Here is a 27,634-nt window from a genome sequence, read left to right on the forward strand (position 1 = left end):
GGTGGATGGACCAATGGTACAGAATAGAGGACACAGAAACCGATCCACAAAACTACAACTATCTTATATTTGATAAAGGGGCTAGAAGCATGCAATGGAGGAAGGATAGCATCTTCAACAAATGGTGCTGGGAAAACTGGAAATCGATGTGCAACAAAATGAAACTGAATCCCTTTCTCTCGCCATGCACAAAAGTTAATTCAAAATGGATCAAGGAGCTTGATATCAAATCAGAGACGCGCCGTCTGATAGAAGAAAAGGTTGGCTACGATCTACAGTCGGTGGGGTCGGGCTCCAAATTCCTCAATAGGACACCCATAGCACAAAAGTTAATAACTAGAATCAACAAATGGGACTTACTCAAACTAAAAAGTTTTTTCTCAGCAAAAGAAACAATAAGAGAGGTAAATAGGGAGCCTACACCCTGGGAACAAATCTTTACTCCTCACACTTCAGATAGAGCCCTAATATCCAGAGTATACAAAGAACTCAAAAAATTAGACAATAAGAGAACAAACAACCCAATCAATAAATGGGCCAAGGACCTGAACAGACACTTCTCAGAGGAGGACATACAGTCAATCAACAAGTACATGAAAAAATGCTCAACATCTCTAGCTGTCAGAGAAATGCAAATCAAAACCACCCTAAGATACCATCTCACTCCAGTAAGATTGGCAGCCATTATGAAGTCAAACAACAACAAGTGCTGGTGAGGATGTGGGGAAAAGGGTACACTTGTACATTGCTGGTGGGACTGCAGATTGGTGCAGCCAATTTGGAAAGCAATATGGAGATTTCTTGGAAAGCTGGGAATGGAGCCACCATTTGACCCAGCTATTCCCCTTCTTGGTCTATTCCCTAAAGACCTAAAAAGAGCATGCTACAGGGACACTGCTACATCGATGTTCATAGCAGCACAATTCACAATAGCAAGACTGTGGAACCAACCTAGATGCCCTTCAATAGATGAATGGATAAAAAAAATGTGGCATTTATACACAATGGAGTATTACTCTGCATTAAAAAATGACAAAATCATAGAATTTACAGGGAAATGGATGGCATTAGAGCAGATTATGCTAAGTGAAGCTAGCCAATCCCTAAAAAACAAATGCCAAATGTCTTCTTTGATATAAGGAGAGTAACTAAGAACAGAGTAGGGATGAAGAGCAGGAGAAGAAGATTAACATTTAACAGGGATGAGAGGTGGGAGGGAAAGGGAGAGAGAAGGGAAATTGCATGGATATGGAAGGAGACCCTCAGGGTTATACAGTGGAGGGGGTAGAGAGAGAGGAGGGGAGGGGAGGGGAGAGGTGGGGAGGGGGGAGTGTGGAGGATGGGAAAGGCAGCGGAGCACAACAGACACTAGTATGGCAATTTGTAAATCAATGGATGTGTAACTGATGTGATTCTGCAATCTGTGTATGGGGTGAAGGTGGGAGTTCATAACCCACTTGAATCAAAGTGTGGAATATGATATGTCAAGAAATTTGTAATGTTTTGAACAACCCACAATAAAAAATTTAAAAAAAAAATAAACATAATTCATCACAGCAATGGACATAAAAACAAGAAGTATATGATTATCTCAATAGATACAAAAAAAAGCATTTGACAAAACACAGCACCCACTGAGTTTAAAACACTAGAAAAACTAAGGATAGTAGAAACATACCTCAACATTGTAAAAGTATAGATGCTAAACCTAATGTCAGCATCATTCTAAATGGAGACAAATTGAAAGCATTTCTTCTAAAACCTTGAACAAGGCAAGAATTCCCTCTTTTACCACTTATATTTAATATCATCCTTCAAACTCTAGCCAGAGCAATTAAATAGAAGAAAGAAATCAAAGGGATATGTTTAGGAAAAGAAGAACTGAAAATATACCTATTGTCCCATGACATGATTCTATATTTAAAAGACCCAAAAACCCCCAACAGAAAACCTCGAAGGGTCATAAATAAATTCAGCAAACTAGCAGGATACAAAATTAACACCCATAGATCAATTGTGTTCCTATACAACAGTGATGAATCAACTGAAAGAGAAATTAGGAAAATATTGGGAGATGGAAAGCTCTCCCATGTTCTTGGATAAACAGAATTAACATGGCCAAAATGGCCATACTACTAATGTGGTATACAGATTTATTGCATTCATATTAAAATCCCAATGACATTCTTCATAGAAATAAAAAAATAATAATAATAAAATAAAATAAAATAAAATTATTACTCCATATACTATGGATCAAATTGATGAATTAGCTAATGAGTTAAATACTTGGGCAATAATCATGTGTAAATCTAATGTTTCATTTGATAATCACTTACCATCTAATCCTTTGTTGTCTTTTTGGCCTTCGCATCCTGTAGTTTTTCCAAAAATGACAAGAAAAACCCCTATAATGAATGCTCCAAATATATTCACTGATGGGTCAAATAATGGTACAGCAGCAGTAGTTACCCCTGATCAAACTTTTACATTTTTAGTACCCAAACAATCAGCTCAAAGGTAGAGCTTAATGCAGTATTACAAGCTTTTGTGATGTTTAAAGATAATGTATTTAATTTATTTTCTGATAGTCAATATGTAGTTAATGCTATAGTATCCCTTGAAGATGCTGGTAGGATTTCCCCTTCCTCTACTGTTTTCTCTTTGTTTTCCACTATACAAAGTCTAATCTGGGACAGAAAAGATCCATTCTTTATAGGACATATCAGGGCACATACAGGATTGCCTAGAGCCCTTAGTTTGGGCAATGATTTAGAAGATAAATCTACACATGACATACATATTTTCTCCACAATAGAAGAAGCTATAAATTTTCATAAAAGGTTCCATGTCAATGCTAATACTTTAGAAAAGCGTTTTAAAATAACTAAGGAACAAGCCAGACATATAATAAAACAATGTCAAAATTGTGTGACCTTTTTACCACAAGTTAATCTTGGAGTCAATCCTAGAGGACTGATACCTAACCATATTTGGCAGATGGACGTCACACACTTGCCAGAATTTGGAAAATTAAAATATTTGCATGTTACAGTTGATACTTCTTCCGGATTTTTGATGGGCTCCCTTCATGCCGGAGAAAAAACTAAAGATATTATAGCTCATTGCTTACAAAATTTTGCCACTGTGGGCGTTCCAAAACAGCTAAAAACAGATAATGGTCCTGGTTATACTTCTACCTCTTTTAAACAATTTTGCTCATCATTTGGCATTACTCACATAACAGGAATTCCATACAATCCACAGGGACAAGGCATAGTTGAAAGAGCTCATCAAACTATTAAAATGTACTTATTAAAGCAAAAAGAGGGAATTGGAAAGGGGTATATATCCCCCAAAGATAAACTTAAAATAACACTTTTTACTCTAAACTTTTTAAATTTGGATTCATCAGGACTTAGTGCTGCGGAAAGACATATGTATCCAAAAAATGTACATAAGCCTAAGGTACTTTGGAAGGATATTCTAACAGGACAATGGAAAGGTCCTGACCCAGTGATTGTCTGGAGTCTTGGTTCTGTTTGTGTATTTCCACAGGGAGAACAGCAACCGATTTGGATTCGAGAGAGACTAACCAAAGTGATTTCTACAGACCAAAAAGAAGATGATTTGACTCAAATCCATAACAGCTGATATCCAGAGCTCCAGCATGGCTATTCTTACATCTGCGACAGTGATTAACCAGGATGCTTTTTTCAATATCTATTTTATTATTGCCTTTTCCCACATCATAAAGTTCTAGTTTATATTTTGAGCTCATACAAACCTAGGTTAATGTTTTTCTGATCAGTTTTATTTTTTGACAGTGGAGTTTTTAAACATTGCAATGGAGATTTCACCTGTGTAAGCTACAAGGCCTTTACTATTGTCTTATGTGTTATATGTTATGTGTACACACTTGTGTTTTGTGTTGTATGTCTGTATGTGCGTATGTCCATAGATATATATGAGGAGCGCTCATGAAAAAATGGATCCAAATATTATTTTATTATTCAAGTGATTTAAATGGTTTAATTTTAATTGGGTAAACAGCTGTTGAGGATTGTTTTAATATGTGAACAAATAAGGAGGTTAACAGATCTGTTTGTTTACTTTCACCTTTCCTTCTCATTATATTTAATAATTCTGTTCAGAATAATGTAAATTGTTCAGGAAATTGTTTTCTTAGTGCCTGTTGGAATGTTACATAATTTTTTTTTTTTAGCCATCATTGTCAGAATTCCTACCTTCATCCCAGTGCCGGTGAAGACAAAGATAAAACCAAACTACAGCTTCTTTGATAGCTATCACAGTAAACTGTATAAACTGATGCATCAATGAATAATAACAAGTAATGCTCAATCAAGGAGTCGATTTATTTTGGGAGGAAATGGACATATTGATAGATTCCTCCACTTTGAACTGCTTGCAGAACTTGCCTGGACTATGTATCACTTGTATGCACTGTGAGCTATCTGTTTTTTTTTTTTTTTAATTGGTTGTTCAAAACATTACAAAGCTCACGACATATCATCTTCCATACATTTGATTCAAGTGGGTTATGAACTCCCATTTTTTACCCCAAATACAAGTTGCAGAATCACATCGGTTACACATCCACATTTTTACATAATACCATATTAGTGACTGTTGTATTCTGCTACCTTTCCTATCCCCTACTATCCCCCCTCCCCTTCCCTCTCATCTTCCCTCTCTATCCCATCTGCTGTTGTTTAATTCTCTCCCTTTTTTTTTTTTTTTCCCCTTTCCCCTCACAAACTCTTACATGTAATTTTGTGTAACAATGAGGGTCTCCTTCCATTTCCATAGTTTCCCTTCTCTCTCCCTTTCTCTCCCCCCACTAGTCTCTGTTTAATGTTAATCTTTTCCTCATGCTCTTCTTCCCTGTTCTGATCTTAGTTGCTCTCTTTATATCAAAGAAGACATTTGGCATTTGTTTTTTAAGGATTGGCTAGCTTCACTTAGCATAATCTGCTCTAATGCCATCCATTTCCCTGCAAAATCCATGATTTTGTCATTTTTTAGTGCTGCGTAATACTCCATTGTGTATAAATGCCACAGTTTTTTAATCCATTCATCTATTGAAGGGCATCTGATGCAGCGAATTGTGGTAGTGCTGGCGTATCTTTGCTGATGTGTCACCAGTGATGCAATTTTTCCAAAGGAGCCGTCAATTGGCTTGGTGTCGTGGCATTTCTGTATCCTCCTCCCTTCTACTAGTGATGGTCTAAATTTGGGGGCCAACAGAGGTGAGGCAAAGAACCTCACCCCCCCCCACTGGCACCAAGGCCAAATTTGGGGGCCAACAGAGGTAAGGCAATGAACCTCACCCCCACACTGGTATATAGGCCTATCCACAAGTATGGCTGTATGCTAGACCGGTAGTCCGTGAAGGGTATGATCCAATTGCAGTGGTACCAACCTAAGACAGGAGGCTGACGCCTAGAGGTCAGCTCATCCGATGACGGGTAAGGACCATATGTTGTATTGGACAACCTAACAGGCATGGTCCCTAAGCCACATTACTTGTTGCTTAATTAAACAGAAGGGGGGAGATGCTGAGAGCCATAGCCAAGTAGTAATGATGCATGGCATTTTTGGTTGAAAGGCATGGTCCCTAAGCCACATTACTTGTTGCTTAATTAAACAGAAGGGGGGAGATGCTGAGAGCCATATCCAAGTAGTAATGATGCATGGCATTTTTGGTTGAAAGGTGACGCCAGCAAGCCATTGAGATGATATGATTATTTTAAGATCTGCATTCAAATGGCTATTAGACCCCTGCTGTCTGCCTTGGCCTGCTACTTTGGAGCTCTAGCGGGACTCCCGGAGAGTTCCCATTGGTTGGGGAAGTGCGGTAGGAGGGATTTCCGGAGGAGGGATTTGTCTGTTGGAGTAGTGTGGCCCGGGAGAACGCTGCATGTGTGGTTTGGCATATTTCCCGGGAGAGTGCGTGGCATTGGTGGGAGTTTCAGAAATAAAGTTTGTTCCTGCTTGAGTGGCTCGTGATTTTGTGCCCAGCCAGACTGCGGCAGGTTGCCTCAGTTTGTTCCTGCTAATGTAACAGAATGTTTCAGTCTGAGTAACTTATTGAAATCCACGATTAAGTTCTCAGAAAATCTAGTGTCTGGTAAAGTCTCACTCTCTACTTCATAGCTGTCACCTCTTGCTGCACCTTACATGGGAAGGGGAAAGGCAGCTCCCTCTATTCTTTTATAATCCCATTCATTAAATGCTGCCTTCATGATTTATTGCTTCTTAAAGTCCCTATCTCTTAATACCATTATATTGGGACTTAGGTTTTAACATATGAATTTTGAGGGGACATCTACATTCAGGCTATAACAGAGGTAAAGTCCCCTTGATGAAACGCATGGCACACTGCCCAAAATCTATTTTGTTAAATCTTTGTCTCAGTCTTCCCCAGAAGAACCTATGGCTGTTTACCAGGGTAACTGTGCTTTAGAGAAGAGGAAACAATCAGATCTTTGGGGGACTATTAGATACTGGTCCTGAACTAAAACTAATTTCAGAAGACCCAAAATGTCACTGTCTCTCTCAGAATCAAGGTTTATGAAAGTCAGGCAATAAAATGAGTTTTAGCTCAAGATCTGTCTCACAGTATGTAAACCTATCTTGTGATTATTTCAATGCATAATTGGAAAAGATACACACAGCAACTGGGAGAATCCCCCTACATTGGTTCCCTGTAGAGTGAAGGCTATTTATTATGGGGGGAAAAGCCAAGGTGGAAGCCAGTGAAACGACTTCTACCTAGAAAAATAGTAAACCAAAATCATGCAGGATTATAATGGTCCAGGGCCATCAGGAAAAAGGCTGCAGACTGGTAAAGAACCATGACCAGCTCTAGTTTGCTGAAGGAAAGGGAACACAGAATGGGAACTGGAAGAAGTAGTCATATGACAATGTGACCAGTTACAAAATCAAGGACTGTAACTGTCTTAGTAGTATTTCCTCCTTATTTGGTATGCATACATTTGTACATGTATACATAGGTGAATGTGTATTTCTCTCTCTCTGTGTTTGTGTGTATGCAAGGTTTTAGGAGAAAAATCTTCATGACTCAGGTTAGAATATGAGTTCATAGAGTGGCACCAAATGTATAATCCATTAAAGCAAAAACAAGGTTTACCAAAACAAAATTAGCTTGGGAACTACATGTTGGGAGTAAATATTTGCAAACTACATATCCTACAAAGTGAATATTCCAATATATATAAAGAACTCTTAAGGGAACAGGGTTATAGCTCAGTGGTAAAGACTGCTTGGCATGCACAAAGACCTGGGTTCAATCCTCAGCACTATAGGAAAAATATCCACTAGTCAAGTTGGAAAATGATTCAAATTAAAAGTGCGTAAAAAGGCTTGAACATAAATTTCACCAAAGAAGACACTAGTGGAAATGTGAAAAGATGCTTGACATTATTAGTTATCACGGAAATACAAATTAAAACCACAATGAGATACACACTAGAATGGCTAAAAAAACTGGTGGCAAGACCAAGTATTGGGGAAGAGGCAGCCTTGAACTCTCATTTTTTGCTGATGGGAGTGCAAAATGATATGGCTACTCTGGAAAATGGTAAGACAGTTCTAAAAGTCCTACTTCTGAGTATTACCCTGGGATTTTAACTAAAAACTTGGTCCTTTTCCCCAGTGCCAATTTAATAATGAGGGCATGGTTTTGAGAAAAAGGAAAAAGATTTATTGCTTTGCTAGCAAAGGAGAAACACAGGGACTCCTGTCCTAAAGGCTGTGACTCTCTCCATCAGGAGGGACAGGGGGGGTTTTAAAGGAACACTTCAAGGGTTATACTCCAGGTGTGCTCTGGTAGGGGGGGTCCAAGGCACTGTGATGGTTTGTTAGGATTCACTTGTTAATTTGGGAGATATTCACTCCCCAAATCCTCAGCAGTCATCTCCTTCCTGTAGTAGGTTCAAGGGCAATTAGAGTAAGAAAAGATAACCCTGTCTCCCTAATCTTATTAGGGAGGGGGAAAGGGCAAAAGACAGAAAAACATTTAAAAAAAAAATAAGCCTCACAAGGGCTATATTCAGAAGGTGAATGAACCACTGTTACAGGGTAATGAAAAATTATATTTACACAAAAACCTCTACAAAAAATGTTTACAGTGCATATATTCATAATCACCAAAATCTGGAAAGAACTTCAGTGTCTGTCCATTGGTGAATGAATAAACAACTGTAATCTGTATAGTTAGATACTATTCAGCAATCAAAAGGAACACACCACTGATAAAACAACTGGGATACATCTTGAAGGTATTATGTTTAGTCGAAGTAGCTAGTTACAAGGAACTACATACTATTTTCACTCACATAACATTATGAAACAACAAAGTAACATATCAGCTGGCAGGACTACACAGCAAGAGGAAATACTTTTCAGTGATGTGACTCTTTTCCATCTAGTTTATAGTGAAGGTTATGTGACAAAATCTTTACACTTTGAGGACCTCAAAAACTTTTATCTATCAATTTTTACTCGGAAGCCTTCAAAAAGTTGAATTACAGACTGTTTTTTGTTTTTTTTTTTCATGCGAGCATTTGTTTCTGAAAATGGTGGCATGTCACCAAATAGTATTATAGAAGTTTCAAATTAAGAAAGTTCATGTGTTTAAAAAGAAACAATCTAGCATTTACACTGAGAGGAAACCAGAGATATCTAACAGTTTGGTATGGAATATTATATGCACTTTAGGCCAAATTAGTTTAAAAACAAACAAACAAACAAACAAAAACTACAACCACACGTGCATACTAAAAAGATAGGTATAAAAATGAGTGGCTTACCTCAATTCCCAATTTTTGTCAAATGCAGTATCTTATAACAAAAAAGAATGTTTTATAATTTATAAAGCTTAATACAATTGAGAAAGCGTGGGGAAAAGTGCATGGAGTACTACATACATGGCATACATTAAGGGCATCTGAGTGGCTAGGCACATAGGCGGCAAATCACTTACCCCCTGGGCATGAAGCCATGTGTTGCAGTCCCTGCGCTTGCTCCATGGCCCAGTCCTCGACTGGTAGCTGCAAGGACAGTTGCCCAGAAATTGTATTGGTGACTGCCTTTAATCTGCTTAGCTACTGCCTGAATATATATACATGGTAACTGCACAATAAAATCAGACCTGCTTCCTGCTTGGTCTCCGGAGGAGGTCTTGATTAGCAACTCTGCAGCCACACTCTCCTCTGCCCTGTTCTGTGGACCTCTTCATCAGAAGAGAGCCCATGCAAGAAAGGTTTCTATTAAAAATCTTAACATATTTTAGAGGGTGAGGGCATACTTTGCATAGCAACTTCAGTTGTCTGAAATATCTTTTCTTTATCATTCCAAGCAGATGTTTGTTTATTAAGCACTTATTTTATGTAGGCTTGACTCTAAGTGCTGAGAAAGTAAACAAGCCAGTGTCTGCTCTCACAGAAACTCACATTCTGATAGAATTCACTTTTGTAAAAAGTATTCTAATAGTATCAAGTGACTAAGACATTAATGTTGAAAAGTAAATTTTTAAACTCTCTCAGGCTAGTCCCTACTTAACTACACTACCTTCCTCTAAAATGAATGCAAACTTCAGTTATAAAAATTATGCACATCTTATTGACTGAGCCTGTCGGGATCAAAACCAATAAACATTCTAAATATTCTACAAGAAAAAGAACATTCATGGTAATTTTCAAATGAGAGGTTTCTTCTTTGTTTTTTAGTTGTTGATGGACCTTCATATTATTTATTTATATGTAGTGCTGAGATTCGAACCCAGGGTCTCACACATGCTAGGCAAGCACTGCACCAATGAGCCACAATCCTAGCCTGAGAGGTTTCTTAAATTTTAAATATTCTTGATATGTGAACTTTTCATTTCTTTTGTTCTCCAAATATAAGCCCAGATTTTTAATATTAGCAGATATTATACACACATACACTATCTTAAGACAATTATCTGCAACTGTTTAAACATTCTTTTACTCTATGGCTAAAGAACATCACTCGTTTGGTTAAAATATAAGAGACTAAACAATTATATATAGTATATTACTTGCAATGCTCACTCTGAACAAGTTTACCACTATGAGACACTTTTAAAATTAGGTTTTTGTCTCTCTGGATGACCTTGTAAAAATACTTAACTGAAAAACATGATATGGCTTAGAATGCTTTTTTTAATTGAATTATAGTTTCATATTTTAAAAGAGATTAATTATGCCACATGACAACAGAAATTAAAGTATTTTATTAGCACAATGACATATCCAACTACTCCTTAGGAAAAGAGAAAAATATACAACTAGAGTTCCTCAGAAGGGTACAGGCTTATTCCAACTGTTGTTTCCCAGGCTGACGCAGTCTTGGCAGAATTTTCACAGTTCCATCACTTTTTAAAAATTTTATTGGTTCTTTTTAGTTATACATAATGTTAGGACTTTTTTTTGTACTGGGGATTGAACTCAGGGGCACTCTATCACTGAGCCACATCTCCAGCTCTATTTTGTATTTACAGACAGGGTCTCACTGAGTTGCTTAGCACCTTGCCACTGCTGAGGCTGGCTTTAAACTCACAATCCTCCTGCATCGGCCTCCTGAGTTGCTGGGATTATAGGAGTGCATCACTGAGCCCGGCACATTAGGACTTATTTTGATCCCATCACTTATCATGAAGAAAAAAGACCTAGCACTTTCCCACTGATAGCTATAGGCTTTCATAGAACCTACCAGATTAAGCCGATTACTTAAATTCTGCCAGAAAACTCAGCAGTTGGCCCCAGGTGAATTTTCTTTGGCCCACATGTTTTCAAAGGCAACATGGTATTCATATCAGCAGCACAAACTAAAACTGAATCAATACAAGAGATGATTAGCATGACCCTTCTGCAAAGATGATATGAAAACTTATAAATATAGTTACATAGTGTAATGCATAAGCACAGTACAAGAAGCTTCATCAGTACATTCCATTTCCTTATTTCCTATATGTACCTTGTCTAAAACAATATAGTTGTTGTTACACCAATGTGCAAAAATATATTAAATAAAATATAAAATGTCCATTAGAGTCAATGACTAAAAAATACATCAAACAATAAAAACCCAAAACTCAAAAACAATCACACACCCTTCTCTAAAATTTTACACTAAAGCTGAGAATTCAAATATAAATTTTCCCCCTCCTGGAAGACTTATCATGAAGATAATAGAGTAAGCTATTATTCACAAGCAACTCTCAGGCATTCATACCTAATGAAAACTACTAAATCAAAATTAACACAAAATTATTTTAATATTTTCTGTAGCACAAAATAATTGAGACAGATATAAGAAACAGTTCACATGCCAATAAGTTACAGTGCTTTAAATCTTTATATAACTGGATGCTAAGAGGGTACACATGCCCTACCAGCACTGTCTTCTTCACTTCTCCTATTAAAGGCACAGTCTGGGTGATGTATTCAACTAGGAGTTCTCTCTTGGGTTCCTGTCTCTTGTTATTTACAAGCACTATAATATTTGAAACCATCCACCTGTACAGATCCAAAAGATGGTCTATCCATTCTGAAATGTCACTTCAATTGCTCTCACCCCCCTTCAGACTAGACTTCTGATTTCTTCTTTCCTTCTGACCCTGAATTCGGAAAAGCTTCTTCCTTAGGTCCTTCTGTCGCTTCAGCTTCTCCTCCTCTTCCTTCTGCTTCAATTTGACGTGCTCTTTATTGTGCAGATGCCGCTGTTCCTTAGCCTTCTTCATCTTCTGGCTGTGCACTGTGCTCAAAGCATCCAGCAGTGCAAGGATCTGACAAAGACAAAACCCAGTGAGCATCAGATCAGTCTTACCGTTATGGCATGAGACCTACATTTCAGGGGGCCTCAACATATGAGCCAACAGTATCAAAACTAGATTAGATCCATGACTTGAATGTTAACTGAGTGAAAATCCATCCTGAACTAGGAAATCACAATTGACTTGGAGATACCACAAAACCACCTCTGGATACTATGTGCAACTAGCTAAGGCAGAGTGGTTAACCAGTGTATGTATTATTCCCAATTCAAACACATAAGGCAGAGCATTAATGAATCAAAGAATGCAAAAATGGACACTGGTCCTTCCTCCAACTAAGGCCTTGAGTAACTCTGGCCCTTATCTTTTCCTGATGAAAATTGAGACTGCAGTAGAAATGCTAACTGTGCTATGGAAAACACTACTTTCGTTTCTAAATGAAATATGCAATACGTTGTCTTGTCAACAGTACCTTTCTCTCATGAGGCTCACGTATAACTGCTGGTCTCATCCTGTCCTTTGGCACCTTGCCTGCCTTTGCTTGGGTCTTGGGCTTATTCTTAAATGGCAGGGCCTTTTGTAAGGCTTTTGGAATGTGCAGTGAATTAAAATGTTTCTTTTGCCTCAGGACTGGCTGAAAAGAAAAACAAAAGACAGTGACACATTTAAATTATGACCTATGTATATTTAAACTTTTGCATAATATCTTCTCAATATTTTGACTTTCCCACAAGATCAGTGACAACAGAGTCTGCTGACCACAGAAATCAGGATCTGATCACCCATCAAATATGGATGGCCTCAGTGCACATGCGTATCTGTAGGCCAAATAGTTAACATTTACAATTGTTCCACTTCTATGGTATCTTCTATGGGATCTCAACATTTCCTTATTTCCTGTTTGTCTGAAACAACAAAAATATAGCTGTTGTTATACCAATGTGCAAAAATATATTAAATAAAATATAAAATGTCCATTAAAGTCAATGACTAAAAAACAGATGAGTAGAGTAAAAAGTAGATGAAACAATCCAAAGTTTCTTATGAGGGAAAATCCAGAATTTTATATTTTGGGGGCACTGAGATTACCTATCTTTTCTTCTTAACTCTCTGGATTTAAGGACATAGTTCTTGCACTAATAAGCAAAGTATCCCCATTCCGGATTCCAAGAGGTTTAACTTTATTCTGTTTCTGATGGAAGGCTGGCTGAATACAGAAAAGATTTAAAACAGATGAAGGTAAAATTCTCTACTCTGAATTTTCAAAGCAGTCTAAGTTCTATGCTTTAATTAAGAAAAATGATTAAAATTGCCTCAGAAATACTGTCAGTAAGTTCAAAGTTTTGCCACTGGCCTTTACCAAAAGTAAACTATGAAGAAAAATCTTTCAACTATGTAGAAAAATCTTTCTTTTACGTATTTAAATTTATTATTAAAGACATCATACTCAGTAACATTCAATATTCTCTGTTCAGAAATAATAACTGCTTTAGAATTAAGAAATTCAGAGAAATCTTCTCAAAGAAGCAGGAGCAATAGAGGCTGGATAAGGATATCATATTCTGAGTATATTTCAATAAAAATTCATGCAAGATAGCCAGGCATGGTGGTGCACACTTGTAATCCTAGCAGCTTGGGAGCCTGAGACAGGAGGATCAGGAGTTCAAAGCCAGCCTTAGCAAAAGTGAGGTGCTACGCAACTCAGTGAGACCCTGTCTCTAATTAAAATATAAAATAGGGCTGCAGATGTGGCTCAGTGGTCGAAGTGCCTGAGTTCAATCCCGGGTACCAAAAAAAAATTCATGCAAGATGAACCAAAGGTTTATTCCTATTTTATAGAAAAGTAATGTCTGTGAGACTTCTAGTTCTGATAGAATGACAGACTGAAACCCTAAATCACCCTCTATTTCAAAACAACTGAATATCTTGGATCAAAACAAGCAATTTTTTTTTTAAATGTGTTATTAAGCTGTAAAGAAAATAATCAGGGTCTCACTGAGTTGCCTAGCACATCACTTTTGCTGAGACTGGCTGGGAACTCTTGATCCTCCAGCCTCAGCTTCAGCCTCCTAAGCCACTGAGATTACAGTCATGTGCCACCACGCCCAGCTCAAACGATCATTTTGATGCAGAAAAAGTATTTCACAAAGTTCAGCACTTGTTCTTAATAAAAACTTCAAAAAGTTAATGTATAGAAAGAAAGTTCCTCAATACAATAAGGGCTATTTATGAGAAATCCATACAAGACAGGGATGCCTATACTCTTTGTCATTTCTGCTCAACACAGTATTGGAAGTACCTGAAAGAACAATTACATAAGAAAAAGAAATAGGGCTGGGGATGTGGCTCAAGTGGTAGTGAGCTCGCCTGGCATGCGTGCGGCCTGGGTTCAATCCTCAGCACCACATACAAACAAAGATGCTGTGTCTGCTGAAAACTAAAAAATAAATTAAAAAAAAGCCAATGAAGATCATTAAACTAAAAAAAAATTTAAAAAGAAAAAAGAAATAAAAGCCATCCAAATAGGAAAAGTAGTAATTTTTATTTTTTAAAAAAATTTTTATGGACACAATACCTTTATTTATTTTTATGTGTTACTGAGGATCGAACCCAGTGCTTCACACGTACAAGGCAAGTGCTCTACCACTGAGCTACAGCCCCAACCCCAAATATTTCTACTTGCAGATGAAAAAATGCTATTCATAGAAAATCTCAAAGATCTTACAAAAAAAAATCCTATTAGAATAAATGAATTCGATAAAGTTGCAGGATAAAAAAAAAAAAAAAAATCAACATGTAAAAATTGGTATCATTTCTACACACAAATAATGACCTGAAAAAGAAAAAAAAAAAATTCATTTTATGGCATTAACAAAATAAAAAAGCCTTAAGAAAAAATTTAACCAAGGAAGTAAAATATTTGGAAAAGACAGAAATAAAGGGAAAGCCATCCCATTTTTATAAGTCAGAAGAATTATTGTTAAAATATCCCAACTTCTCAAAACAATAAACAGAGTTAATGCAATGTCTTTCAAAATTCCAATGGATTTTCACAGAAGTAGACAAAACATATTAAAAAAATCCCACAATTCTTAGGAATCACAAAAGAAACAAAACAACCAATATTCAAAAAAATACTGAGAAAGAAAAAACAAAGTTGGAGGCATCACATTTCCTGATTTTAAATTATATTATAAAGGTATGGTAATCAAAGCAGTATGGTATTGGAATACAAATAAAGACCAAAAGAGCCCAGAAATAAGTTTAAATTTATATAGTCGACTAATTCTTACCAAGGACAATCAAGACAACACAAAGGGAAAGGATAATATCATCAACAAACAGTGCTACAAAACTGGATCTCCCCATGAAAAAGAATAAAATAGAACCCCGATCTTACACCATATACAATATTCTACTCAAAATGGTACAAGACTTAAATATAAGACCTAAAACCTTAAAACTCTTTTAAAAGAGAACAGAGGCTAAAAAGCTTTTTAACATTGGTGCTGGCAATGATTATTTTTGGAATATCACACCAAAAGCCCATGTTACAGGAGCAAAAATAAACAAGTGAGACTATACCTAACTTTTCAAAAAACTTCTGCACAGGAAAAAAAATATCAACAAACGAAAAGACAACCTATAGACTACGAAAAAAATATTTGCAAACTATGTATTTATAAGGGGTCAACACAAAGGGCTGAGACAGGAAGCCAGCTTCAGCAACTATGAGGTGCTAAGCAACTCAGTGAGACCCTGTTTCTAAATAAAACACAAAATAGGGCTGGGGATGGGGCTCAGCAGTCAAGTGTCCCTGAGTTCAACCCTCAGTACTAAAAAAAGAACTCTTACAACTGAATAACAGAAAAACAGATAACAATTTAAAAATTGGCAAAGGACCTGAACAAATATTTTTCTAAAGACATAAAAAACGTAAAAGGAAATGAAAAGATGTAGGTCAAAGGATACAAAATGACTGACATGTCAGATGATTAAGTCTACAGATCTAACATATAACAGAAGAATTATAGTTATAAAAATGTATTTGGATTTTTTGTTAAATACATTTAACAAATCTATTGTTATAGATGTGTGTTCTTATTACACAAGAATGGCTATGGTTACTAAAATGTATAGTAACATTTTACTATCTATACATATCCTATTATAAACCTCAAATTACATAATAAGGTTTATTTTTTAAAAAGTTTAAATTGTTTACAATCTAGAGTAAACCGCTAGTACCATTTCCCATGTTCCTTTTCAAAACATTTATGAATATACATATTTGATCAAATTTAATGTTAGACTTCATATCTGAAAAATTGAAAGCACTTAAGATATTATATACAAAAGCATCTGTGTGACTCCTTGTCCGGTGAGCAGACAAAACATCTTCAATGATGCATACATGCACAACTTGTACCTTGTAGAGAGAGTCCTTGCTTGGCTTTAGTTTGATACCATGAGCGAGCCTGAGTTGACCTGTTGTCCGCATTCCTGACCAGGTGTCTTTCTCACCAACTGGCTTCAACAAAGATGTTACTGGGTTATAGAAGGCTGGGACAGAGACAGGATACCAAGTTCGCATGAAGACGATATCTGGAAACCAGAGGAAATTAACATTTTCAAAAGAAAATTCATAACCATTTTGAAAAAAAACAAAACCAAACAAACAATAAAAATCTCAAAATATTCACCCCAAACTTTTCTACCTAGTTGCACAGCATTTGAAAAGAGACTTCATCAAGTGAACTAATCTTATATATCACTAATCTTTGGGTACAAACAAGAGGCTCTAGACATAATGTGAATCAGCAACTGTATAAGCTGCTTCAACTGGGCAGAACTGGAGTTGATTTGGACTTTCTTTAGACTCAAACTCCAACCTCTAATCAACACTGGCTAGAGATTAAAAAAAAAAAAAGTGAATGGAAACACAGTGTTATAATAAACACACCACAAATATATTTACCACTCATCAGCAACTTATCCTCAAAGCTAGCCCGGAAAGCTCCTTCTGGAGCCCTGAGTGCTTTCTTGATCTGTCCCCTTATTCCACTGACAGTTCGAATCACAGCACCTTCAAATTTGGCCACTTCTAAGGCAGAATTAAACATTCCCTACAGGCAAAAGAAAATTAAAAATACATACACATAAAATTACATACTTTATCTCTGTTCATAAATGCATTATTGGTTAAGAAAACAGTAACAACTCATTGATATGTCAAAAAGAACACAACTCTATTTTCTCCAAAATAACACTGATGAAGATTCTACTGCTGGCTCGTTAGCATGTTCATCACTGGCATCTTTGTAAAAAAGAAGAACTTTATGCTGGTGTCTTGCTGGCTGAACTGTAGTTTACATCCTGTCACTAAATAGGTTCAGGCACTTAAAAAAAAAAAGAGCTAAACAAATCCTGGTGGTACCATTTCCTGATTTTACGATCATCTTAATTAATGGAAACACCCCCAATAATGAAAGTTTCAATAAATGATGTTCAAACTAACCTCTCCAAATATTGCAGAACAATACATCCATTTCTATGAAACCTTGCCAAGTTTCTTGTAAATGATTTTGTCTATTTTTCTACGAACTGTTAGATAAACTTCCTTTCATACCATAAACCAGAAAGGTAGCAAAATCCAGTGGTTGAAATTACACATTTTCAGTATGAATTCTGTGATACTCTCACATGGAAATATTAATAGCCTAAACTAAACACCTGTTGGGCTTAGCCTTAAGACTTTTAAGCATACTTAAGTAACACAGACCAATATAAACAACTAAAAAAATTAAAGTAAAATAAATAAAATAAAAATCAAGTTTATAAAAGATTTAAAATATTTTTCTGAAAACATTAAGCCTATATTTCAGAAGTACACGAAAACCCCCAATCTGAAACTTTTTGAGGACTGAAATGACATGAATGGAAAATTCCACACCTTATCTCATGTGACAAGTTGTAGACAAAATGCAGGCATATTAAAAATATTGTTAAATTGTTTTCAGGCTATGTGTATAAGGCATACAATGAAACATAAATGAATTTTGTATTCAGACATGGATGCCATCATCAAGATTTCTCATTGTGTATATGCAAATATTTCAAAATAAAAAAAAATCTGAAATTTGAAGCACTTCTGGTTCCAAGCAGTTCGGATAAGGAATACTCAACTTGTATTTCATTCTTCCTTTAATATTTATAAATTTGAATATATAGATATACAGACCTTAATAAATGAAGTGTTCTTGAAAATTTTATATGGAAAACCAGTCAGCTTTAATTTCTTCACAATTTTAATGGACTTATCTAGATCAAGGACAACTCCTGTGGCAGCTATCCGGAAATCAGGCTAAAAGAAATCCCCAAAATTTGAATATAGGAATAATTCATCAGTAAGAGTATAATTCTCTGCGATGTAATAAATTACAAAATTACAAGTTATTTTACTTACAATTAGCTAAGAAAGATCAAGAGAACATCTGAACATGCAAAACAGAATTTTAACAAAAGCAACCTAAAACTATAATACTGGCATGCCAAACAAATGACAACTCAAATATTTTCATGGTGATTTCTTTCTTAGTAACATAATGAAAAGGAAAATTCATTTGTAATGTTTAAGAAATTAAAATTTGGATCTCCAGAGTTGATTTCGTCTGCTCATTATTCTGTTTTCTCTGATGTTACATGAGCCAATAAAACATGCTCTGACTGGTCCAATGAAGCCTGTGTTTGCTAACAAACGTTTCTACAGGGTAGTTTTAAGTCTAACTAGTTATGATGTATCCTCAGAACTTAATGTAGTGTTTAGCACATGACGAGCACTGCTTAAATACCTTTTTAGATAAATTAAATCCAAACAAAGCATAAAAACATGAAATGTCATCAAGTGCCATTGTAATTCTTCTATTTCCTTCTCCTCTCCTTCCATACCCTACTTAGAATTAATTAGAAAGATCAAAAGCAAAGAGAAATTTAATATACATTAAACATGAGTTATTTTCAACTCACATGTACAAAATCCATACTCAAGATATACTTTTCGAACATAATCTATAAAATATCCAAGATATTTACCATTGTGCCACTAACAGACTGTATTGCCAAGAATCCAGTTCCCTGTGGAGTGATAGGACCTTAAGAGAATAACAACAACAAAAATAATGAGCCATAAATTTGGGATTCCATTTTACATAAATACCCCAAAAAGAAAAATCTTATGAATTGGGATTTCATAAAACGAAAAGAACAAAACTATAATGATAAAAGTTTAAATTATCCTTACAAACAAGTTATTCTAACAACATTTTACCCCAAAAGGATGCTCCACAATGCATGTGCTGTGGGGTGTATTTTAGAAGCCTTTGTCTTCCATTGTGGTCTTCAATATAATAGAGTGGAATTGTCTGAAACCTCCTCCACCCTACAGAAAAAATGATTGGATCTCGGGACTTGAGGATTTTCTTATACCAACGATGCTTCTTCAGTCGCATCTAAGGGGAGAAGAGTTTGATAAAATTATGCAGAGTACATCCAAAGAACTTTGGTTGCTGAGCACGCAAGCATAGGTACCTACCTGCACATATCCCACATTGCCCTCACTGTTGCCCAAACCACCTAGAATCATTGGATAGTGGGGGTCAAAATTCAGCACAAATTCACAGGGGACATTTTCAATCTCAATTCGAACATACATCCCAGGTCGAAAACCCTCATATTGAACTCTGGCTTCATCGTCTTGATCTTCAAATTCTGCTCGGTTAAGCTATATATGAGAGGGAGAAAAAAGTAAAACTCCATTATGCAGTTATCTTTCATAAACATTTAAGATTAAATTTTAAAATGAGCAATTCCTAGGGACTGGGGAATTAGCTCAGTAGTAGAACACTTGTCTAGCACACACAGGCCCTGGGTTTGAACCTCTACAGCAAAAAAAAAAGAGAAAAAAAAAAAGAAAAAGAGAGCAACTCCTACATAAAAGAACCATGGACAGATTACTATTCTAATTGAAAATGATACATTTCACCCCTACATTTTGGTTAGGATTTGCCACAACTATGTTCTTCTCCATTGCCCTAAGGCACAATAAATACAAACAACTCAGAAAAGATCCCTGGATGCTGGTTGGCAAATGCTTGCAGCTTCCTCAACCCACAACTTCTCTTCTCATTATAAATTATTATTTCATACTTTCCCCCGTGTTCAAACATCCAATACCCCCTCTTCCCCTTATTCTCACTCTCAACTGATGGTTATCTCTGAATTCACTCCAAAACCAAGTAATTTAGAACTTCCACATACTAAACCCTCTCCCATGGTTTACTTTCACATGAGGCCTTTTATTGTAACTCTGTACTGTTCAGTAGCATAGCTACATGTGGCTAATAAAATTAAGTGACACTTAAAATCCAGCTCTTCAGTTATACCTGCCATGTTACAAATAGTCAATATCAACAAGTGCCCAGCAGCCATGATATTGGGTAGCCAACAGATACACAATTCCACTATTGTAGCAAGTTCCATTGGCAGCTCTGGTACAGCTCAATGCCAAACACTTGCACACCATATACCATCCACTCTTGATGGACTTTATTCCAATAGATCACCCCTTTGTTATTTCTCTTCTCCAAAAAGATCTTTTAACTCCACTTCCTCCACCAATAGCTGTCCTAATTTCCATTTCCTTCGGCATCAAAACTCCATAAAAATTTCATATAGTTGCAATCTAGATCCTCTACTCTTAAAGCCACCAAAATTGGACCATTACCCACCACATTAAGAAAATGCTTACCAAAGTCATTGAAGGTCTCCAAATTCTAAACCCAGTGGTCAATTTTGTCCTCATTTAAATGTGTCTCCTTTGGCATGAGATCATTCCCTTCAATAGCCTACTCAACACCCACAGGCAGGAAGGTCACATTATATCCTTTTCTTTGTTCCACATACTTCCTTTGTTTTTGTTTCTGACCTCACCCAAAATACCCTCTGAACACTAACGAACATGGGTTTCCCAAAAACCTCCCCTGGACAGCATGTGTGTTTGCATAAGCCACATATCACCTATTCATTAAAATGGGAAGCAATAATTCGAAATGTGAAATCTATGCTTGCATTTAAATGAACATACTGTCTCAAATCACTGTACATGATACCCTCAGAAGCAGAGACTATGTCTTGGTCATTTCTTCTTCCTCAGCACCTCATGCTTGGTGCAAAAGAAGTTCCGATATTTTTCTGGTGAACTTAGAAAACAATTAGATGACTACATGAATAAACATACTCTTCCATATCTCAACCCAGGAGTCCAAAAGAAAAGCACAAGGAGGAGAGACCAAACAACATCTACAACCTTGGAAGGAGGCTGACAGGAATTGAGTTTTCTTACCTGTGCTTGTTTCTGCATTTCTCCTTTAAGATCATCAAAATATGTGCTTTCTCCTTCATCATATTCTGCATCAAACATTTCCTTCAATTTTCTCTTTTTATCCAAGTGCTTTTTCTTGGCATTTTCCTCTGTGTTGGGGTCAGTTTCTTCCTTAACGCCTTCTTCTACATCTTCAACCTTAAATTTCCAGAAGAGAAAAATGTAGTTTATGGAGATCTTTTCATTAAGCAGACAAAAAAAAAAAAAAAATCTGAGTTGCAAATATCTTAGTTTTGATCATCATGAACAATATAAAACCAAAACATAGCCTCTGGATCTAAACAACACATCGCCACAGGAGGCAGTTGTCTGTATTACAATTAACTGCTACTACCTAATCTGGCTGGGAATGCCAAACATGAATAAAAGTACAAGCAAATATCCTTAGTCCAGATACTTCCAGACACTGTTGTAAAGAAATTTCCAGGATAACAGGGAATTTGTTTTCTGAAAATGACACTTAAATTTAAGAAGAGGAGAATGATGGCAAAAAGAGGTGTAGGGAGGAACACTTAGGCTAAAACTTGCATGAGTGAAAAATCATAAAGAATTTGGTAAGTGACTACAACAAAAGGTTAGTAGTTGTCATCCAAAAGACTGAGAATAAACAACCTTTTATCTGCACCCATATGCCCACAGTTTTAGGAAGGAATCTGTTCTATAAGTTACACAGATTAAGTTGACAGTGGCCATGTCAAAGACATACCTGAGTATCCAGGCTTGGTTTTCCCTTATGAACGTCCCCTGTTTCTAGGTCTTCAAAGTCACCATAGAGTTCCTCTGGAAAAAGAACCACCAAATAGCTATTCTGTAAATGTGCTCGTGTATAACACTAGCGCCATCCAGTTCCAGGCTGACTATCCTCCAAATGTTACTCTGATTGTTTCTATCACTACACATATGCTTTTTTTTTTTTTTTCTAATTGTATTTCTTCATCTGTTTACGTACTTACCTCAAAATCTCAGTCAAGAGCTATTAATCCAGTATAGGGAATGGACTCTCTGTGAGAGATACTCAGAGGTAGCAGCCATAGCCATGAAGGCAAAACTCCAAAACCATCAGTTCAAAGAGTGAATAGAAAAGTCACAGCTTGACTGTAGCATGTGAAACAGTCTTGAAAATAACTAACACAATATAATTATGTAACACACACAGAAGGAAAATCTTAGATTACATAAACTACAGAAATTAGAGCAAAAGTAGAGCCCCAAACAGAACTGAGCCCACAAGAAACATTCATTCATTCATCCATTTGTTCTTTTTTGGAGCTCTGGGTTCAGTTGCAGGTCCTACTCTCAAAAATAAATAACCTGAAACACTTAGAAAGGTATTACCATCATGTAAGAGTCTACTTGTAATAAACACAAAAAAAGGATAAAAGATCCCAAGCATAAACCTAACAAGAAATAGACTGAAACTTTATTTTAAAAATAAAATAACTTTAAAATGTGACCAATGGACAAAGGAGTAACATAATCAGCCAATCCTTTCCATACAAGAGAGTGTTTTCAGTACTACACAGGCCTTACATTCTTAAACACAACCCAAGAAAGAAGGTATTGTACACACTACTGGATAAATAAATTATGTCCCTGGTTTGGAAAGGAAGATTCAACATATAGATGTCAAATCTTCCTTTAATGTAGTTATTATTAAACCACCACCAAGGATTTCTAGTCTGGAGAAGAGAACACATTTCTCTCTGTTCTTCCGGACTACATATCACCATAAACTCCAGACATAATGCAGGAGACAAGAGACAATCAAAGAACTATGAAAGGTAAAAAGAAAGAGGCTGGTCAGGGAGTCCTGGACTAGAGTAATGACTTGGTCTTGGTGGGTAAGTGTCTCAGTAGACCCTACCCAACAGAAAGGTGACCCTGGGCTCAGTGTTTCCCAACCCCCAATCCAGCAACAGAAAAGTGGCCCAGGCAGATTCACTCTTCCCCAGATCAAATGAGATATTGCTGGCAACAGCAGGTTAACCTGGAAGCACTGGCAAGGGAGTTGGGAGTCCCATTGACAATAATGACAAGGGGGGAAGTGTTCTCCTTCCCTAAAGGACCTAAACCAACCTTCTTTCCTCCACCAAGATATCTAGAGGGCTGAAGTTTACCAGCAAGGAAAATTCTGCCAGGCCTGAGACTCCCCTCCTCACTCTAAAACACTATGTGGCTAGGCAAGACCAGCAAAGGAGACTCTTCCCTCCCTTAAATAAGCAAATCAGTCCCACAGGCCAAGACAACCTTCCCCTACCTAACTACAACTGGTGGTTTAGCCAGAGGCAGTTCCCATTACCTTAAGCAATACCAGCAAGGACAGGTGGGGAGACTGAAAGATACCAGATAAACCAAGTGGGCCAAAATAGCATCACAACGGCTCTGAAATTAAGTTATTATTGGAACCACAGTCACAAAGCACCAGGGCCTGCATATAAAACCTAAACTATTTGATTGCCTGTGAAAATCACATAGGACCCCATCTTCTAATTTATTAACCAAAATGTACAGGAGACAACAGAAAAATCACCTGTAATTCCTTGAACAAGGTTAATTATAAGTTAATGTGGAAGGACAACTGAAGATACCAATTTCAAAATGAATCAGATGTTGGAATTATTGATTCACCTCTTAAAGCAGCCATTTTAAATATGCTTCAATAAGCAACTACAAATCCTACAACAAACAAAAAACTGAAAACATCAGCAAAGAAACTAAGAATCAAATGATAATGGCAGAACTGAAATCTACAAAAACAAGAAAAAAAAAAAAAAACATTGGTTAAGAGTAGAGGACAGGAGAGAGAATGGGATTGCTGAGGTCTGAGCAACGAATTCACCTGCTCTGAACAACAGACACAAAACAGCATGAAAATAAATAAACAAGTATCCATGGAACCATACAACCACCATTTACACCATCTGCGTAAATGAGGCTTTGTTGTAACAACTGAAGCTCCCCAAATCTGATGAAAGATAAACTTATAGATTCAGGAAGCCAAATGAACCTCAAGATGAACCTAAAGGAATCCACACTAGTTAAAATTCTGAAAACAAAAAGGCAAAATCTTGAAAGAAGACAGAAAGAAATGACAGAATATGTGTAAGGACACAGTAATTCAAATGACAGCATAGTTCTCTTCTGAAATTGTCAGTTGTGAATGCTATATCCAGTGAAACTATTATTTGGAAATAAAGAGAAAGAAGACATTTTCAGAGCAAAGAACTACAGGACTTTGTTGCTAGTAGACTTACCTGTAAAAAATGGCTATGGAAAGTACTTAAGCAGAAAGGAAATTATAAAAGGAAGAATATGGGACTACTAGGGAAAAAAGAGAAAACAATAAAAAGATCAGAAATATAGATAAATACAAGAGACTACCCTCCTCATAAATTTTTAGACTCGCATTTGATGACTGAAACAAAAAAATTTAACCCTATATAATACTTGAGGCATATTTAAAAAAATCATTCATTTATTTTTTTGGAACCAGGGATTGAACCCAGGGGTGCTTAACCACTGAGCCACATCCCCACTCCTTTTTGTATTTTATTTAGATATAGGATCTCACTGAGTTGCTTAGGGCCTCAATAAGTTGCTGAGGCTGTCTCTGAATTCCTGATCCTCCTGGCTCAGCCTCCCAAGTGGCTGGGATTATAGGCATGCACCATGGTGCCCGGTGAGGCAATGATATTTAATAATAAAGAAGGTAAAGAAACCCAAATAGAAGAAAGATTTCCACAAATCAGAGTGCTAAAATGTTGGTACCATTAGGCTATTAATATTACAATGCTCGCTGTGATATACAGTGCAACTACTACAAAAAAACTATAGAGAGATGCCCTTAAAAACATAAATACATCAAAATGAAAAGAAACAAACAGAAACAAAACATCAGATTTAAGCAATTAGATATAAATAAGTGCCTTAAATATAAATGATATAAACACACCCAAAAACAGACTGATAGAAGAAAAATGGACAGCCCAGCAATACGCTGTCTACAAGAAACTCACTTCAAATTTAATGACATAACCATAGAAGAACCTCAACAAACCCTCTGGCTTCCCTTGCTTTTAGCTGACATTTTTAAAAGCACTCAACTATAGGTCACACAGCTGACCAACGTAAGTCTCTCACTAGCTTTGCCACAGAGGACGAAACTAATAGGTTAAAAGCATTCTCCAGTAAAAGTTGTTTTCTGGTCCTCCCCCCGTTCTATATCTCAAATTGCAAGATTAGCTATTCCTAGAAAAAGAAACTAGAAAGATATGAGTCATAAAAAATTTACTAATCAGTAACTTTCCTCTAGATTTATGGAAACCAGAATATCTGATGGTCTTCAGATAGCATCAAAAATGTGGGCCAAGGTCTTGATAATCTTATTCTTTAATTAAACAGTGAAATAATGTTTAACTTGCAGGGACAATAATGTGTTTGCCTAAAAAAATTACAGAAACTAGCGGGTACGATGGCACACCTGTAATCCCAGCAATTTGGCAGCCTGAGGCAGGAAGATCTCAAGTTGAGGACAGCTGGGGCAATTTAGTAAAACCCAGTCTCAAGATTAAAAAATAAAAAGGGCAGAGCTGGGTGCGGTGGCCAGGGCTCGAGGATCTTGAGTTCAAAGCCAGCCTCAGCAACAGGAAGGTGCTTAACCAATACAAAATAGGGCTGGGGATGTGGCTCAGTAGTTGAGTGCCTCTAAGTTCAATCCTTGGTACCCACTAAAAAATAAAAATAAAAAGGGCTGAGATGTAGCACAGTGGTAAAAGTACCCCGAGGGTCCAATCCCCACTACTCAAAAACAGAACTGAAGGTCAATTATTACCACAGGGACATTCTGGCAGAACAGAAAGAAAAACATCCCTGAGTGACTGAGATGATTACTGGAGGATGGATGTGTGGCTCAGCACATAGTGCTCCTGCTTTTTGCCCTCCTGCTCCTCATTTAACTGCCCTATAAGAGCCCTTTTGTGCCCCTGAGTTCCCTAAGACAGTCTTTGTTTGGGGGGATGATAATTTTCCCTTCCAATTTCTCAGTGTTGGCCTTTTAATAAACCTGATTTCCCTCCTACTTCTCATCTCCCAAGTACTGCTTTTGAGTGGAAAGCAGATGGACCTACCCCTGGTAACGTAATTAGTTGAAAGTAAAAGGATAATGAAAGGATGGAAAAAGTAATGTAAACATTAATTAATTATATTTAGTGTGATATTAATTTTTTTTAAATAAATTACTTCTTAGTGGTACTGGGGATTGAACCCAGGGCACTCTACCACTGAGTTTCCTCCCCAACTGTTTTAGTCAGCTTTTTTGTTGCTATGACTGAAAGACCCGACCAGAACAACTGTAGAGGAGGAAAAGTTTATTTGGGGGCTCATGGTTTCAGAGGTCACAATCCATAGACAACAAGGGGCAGGTAGAAGGAGAGAAACTCCATTCTCCAGATAAGCCAATCATTTCTCCTCCAAACTTTGTACTGTTTCCACATCTAAACCATAACATCAACCCTTTTAATTTTTTATTTTGAAACAGGGCCTTGCTAAGTTGCTAAGGCTGGCCTCAAGCTTGTAATCCTTTTGCCTCAGCCTCCTAAGTAACTGGGATTATAGAAGTGTTCCAATGGTAAAACATTAATTTTGGCTCCATTAATATGTTCTGAAGAAGACTTCAGAGTAAATTATCAGAATAATTTTATCAGAGAAAAATTTTCAAAAAAAAATTATGAAAGCTATAGAGAGTCTTTACTGCTGCATTTTAAGACTTAAACTTTCATGTGTTGCCCTGGATGAGCTTCCCAGGATTCCAAAGATTTAGCCATGAAGGACCCTGTACCAGTAGGAAAGGTTCTCCACATGACTTCTTATGAGCCAGGCCAGCTATACTTCAGCCTATATTTCACATCACCTGACCACACATCCACAATTTTATTCAAACAAACCAATGACACCCTCCCAGAGGAACAATGGTCATCCTATACGTTTGATATTATAAAGTCTGCCCCCCTCAGTTCAGGTACCCATTCAGCTGGTCCTGAGCAAAACCCCTGTGTGGCCCTGCACAGTGTGCAATGTCATCCTCCTCTGAGCTTTGAAGTATACATGACAAAAAACTGCTTTTCATATTATCTGAAAAATGCTGGGTGTTATATGTTTAGCGATCTTCTGCTATTTGAGGTGGGGATCCATCCATCCTTCACCAATGGGTGGAATGAAAGCGACTACAAAAACTATGTAATGATAAAAGGATCAATTCACCAAGATATAACAAGTCTAAAGATTAGAAGAGCCAAATAACAGAACCTCAAATATATGAAGTAAAACTTCATAGAGCTGAAAGTAGATATAGATAA

At 36.7% G+C, this 27,634-nt stretch overlaps 1 protein-coding gene across 2 annotated transcripts in view; it reads right to left on the reverse strand.

The window, feature by feature from the left end:
- Positions 1–10,279: 10,279 nt before the first annotated feature.
- Positions 10,280–27,634, reverse strand: part of Bms1 (BMS1 ribosome biogenesis factor) — a 51,435-nt gene continuing 34,080 nt past the window's right edge. For both annotated transcript variants that reach the window (XM_046458419.2, XM_046458418.2), the window contains exons 14-23: positions 21,988–22,061; positions 21,243–21,419; positions 19,434–19,622; positions 19,170–19,350; positions 18,935–18,993; positions 18,084–18,206; positions 16,821–16,968; positions 16,272–16,447; positions 12,315–12,476; positions 10,280–11,854 (exon numbers count right to left, since the gene is read on the reverse strand). In XM_046458419.2, coding sequence (XP_046314375.1) covers positions 11,630–11,854; positions 12,315–12,476; positions 16,272–16,447; positions 16,821–16,968; positions 18,084–18,206; positions 18,935–18,993; positions 19,170–19,350; positions 19,434–19,622; positions 21,243–21,419; positions 21,988–22,061 — 1,514 coding nt within the window. In that variant the 3' untranslated portion in view covers positions 10,280–11,629. The remainder of the gene's footprint in view (positions 11,855–12,314; positions 12,477–16,271; positions 16,448–16,820; positions 16,969–18,083; positions 18,207–18,934; positions 18,994–19,169; positions 19,351–19,433; positions 19,623–21,242; positions 21,420–21,987; positions 22,062–27,634) is intronic.

The sequence above is a fragment of the Marmota monax genome, unplaced genomic scaffold, assembly GCF_021218885.2.
Source record: "Marmota monax isolate L192 unplaced genomic scaffold, Marmota_monax_Labrador192_F-V1.1 WCK01_AAM20220418_F8-fsc00161, whole genome shotgun sequence".
NCBI classification, from domain to species: domain Eukaryota; kingdom Metazoa; phylum Chordata; class Mammalia; order Rodentia; family Sciuridae; genus Marmota; species Marmota monax.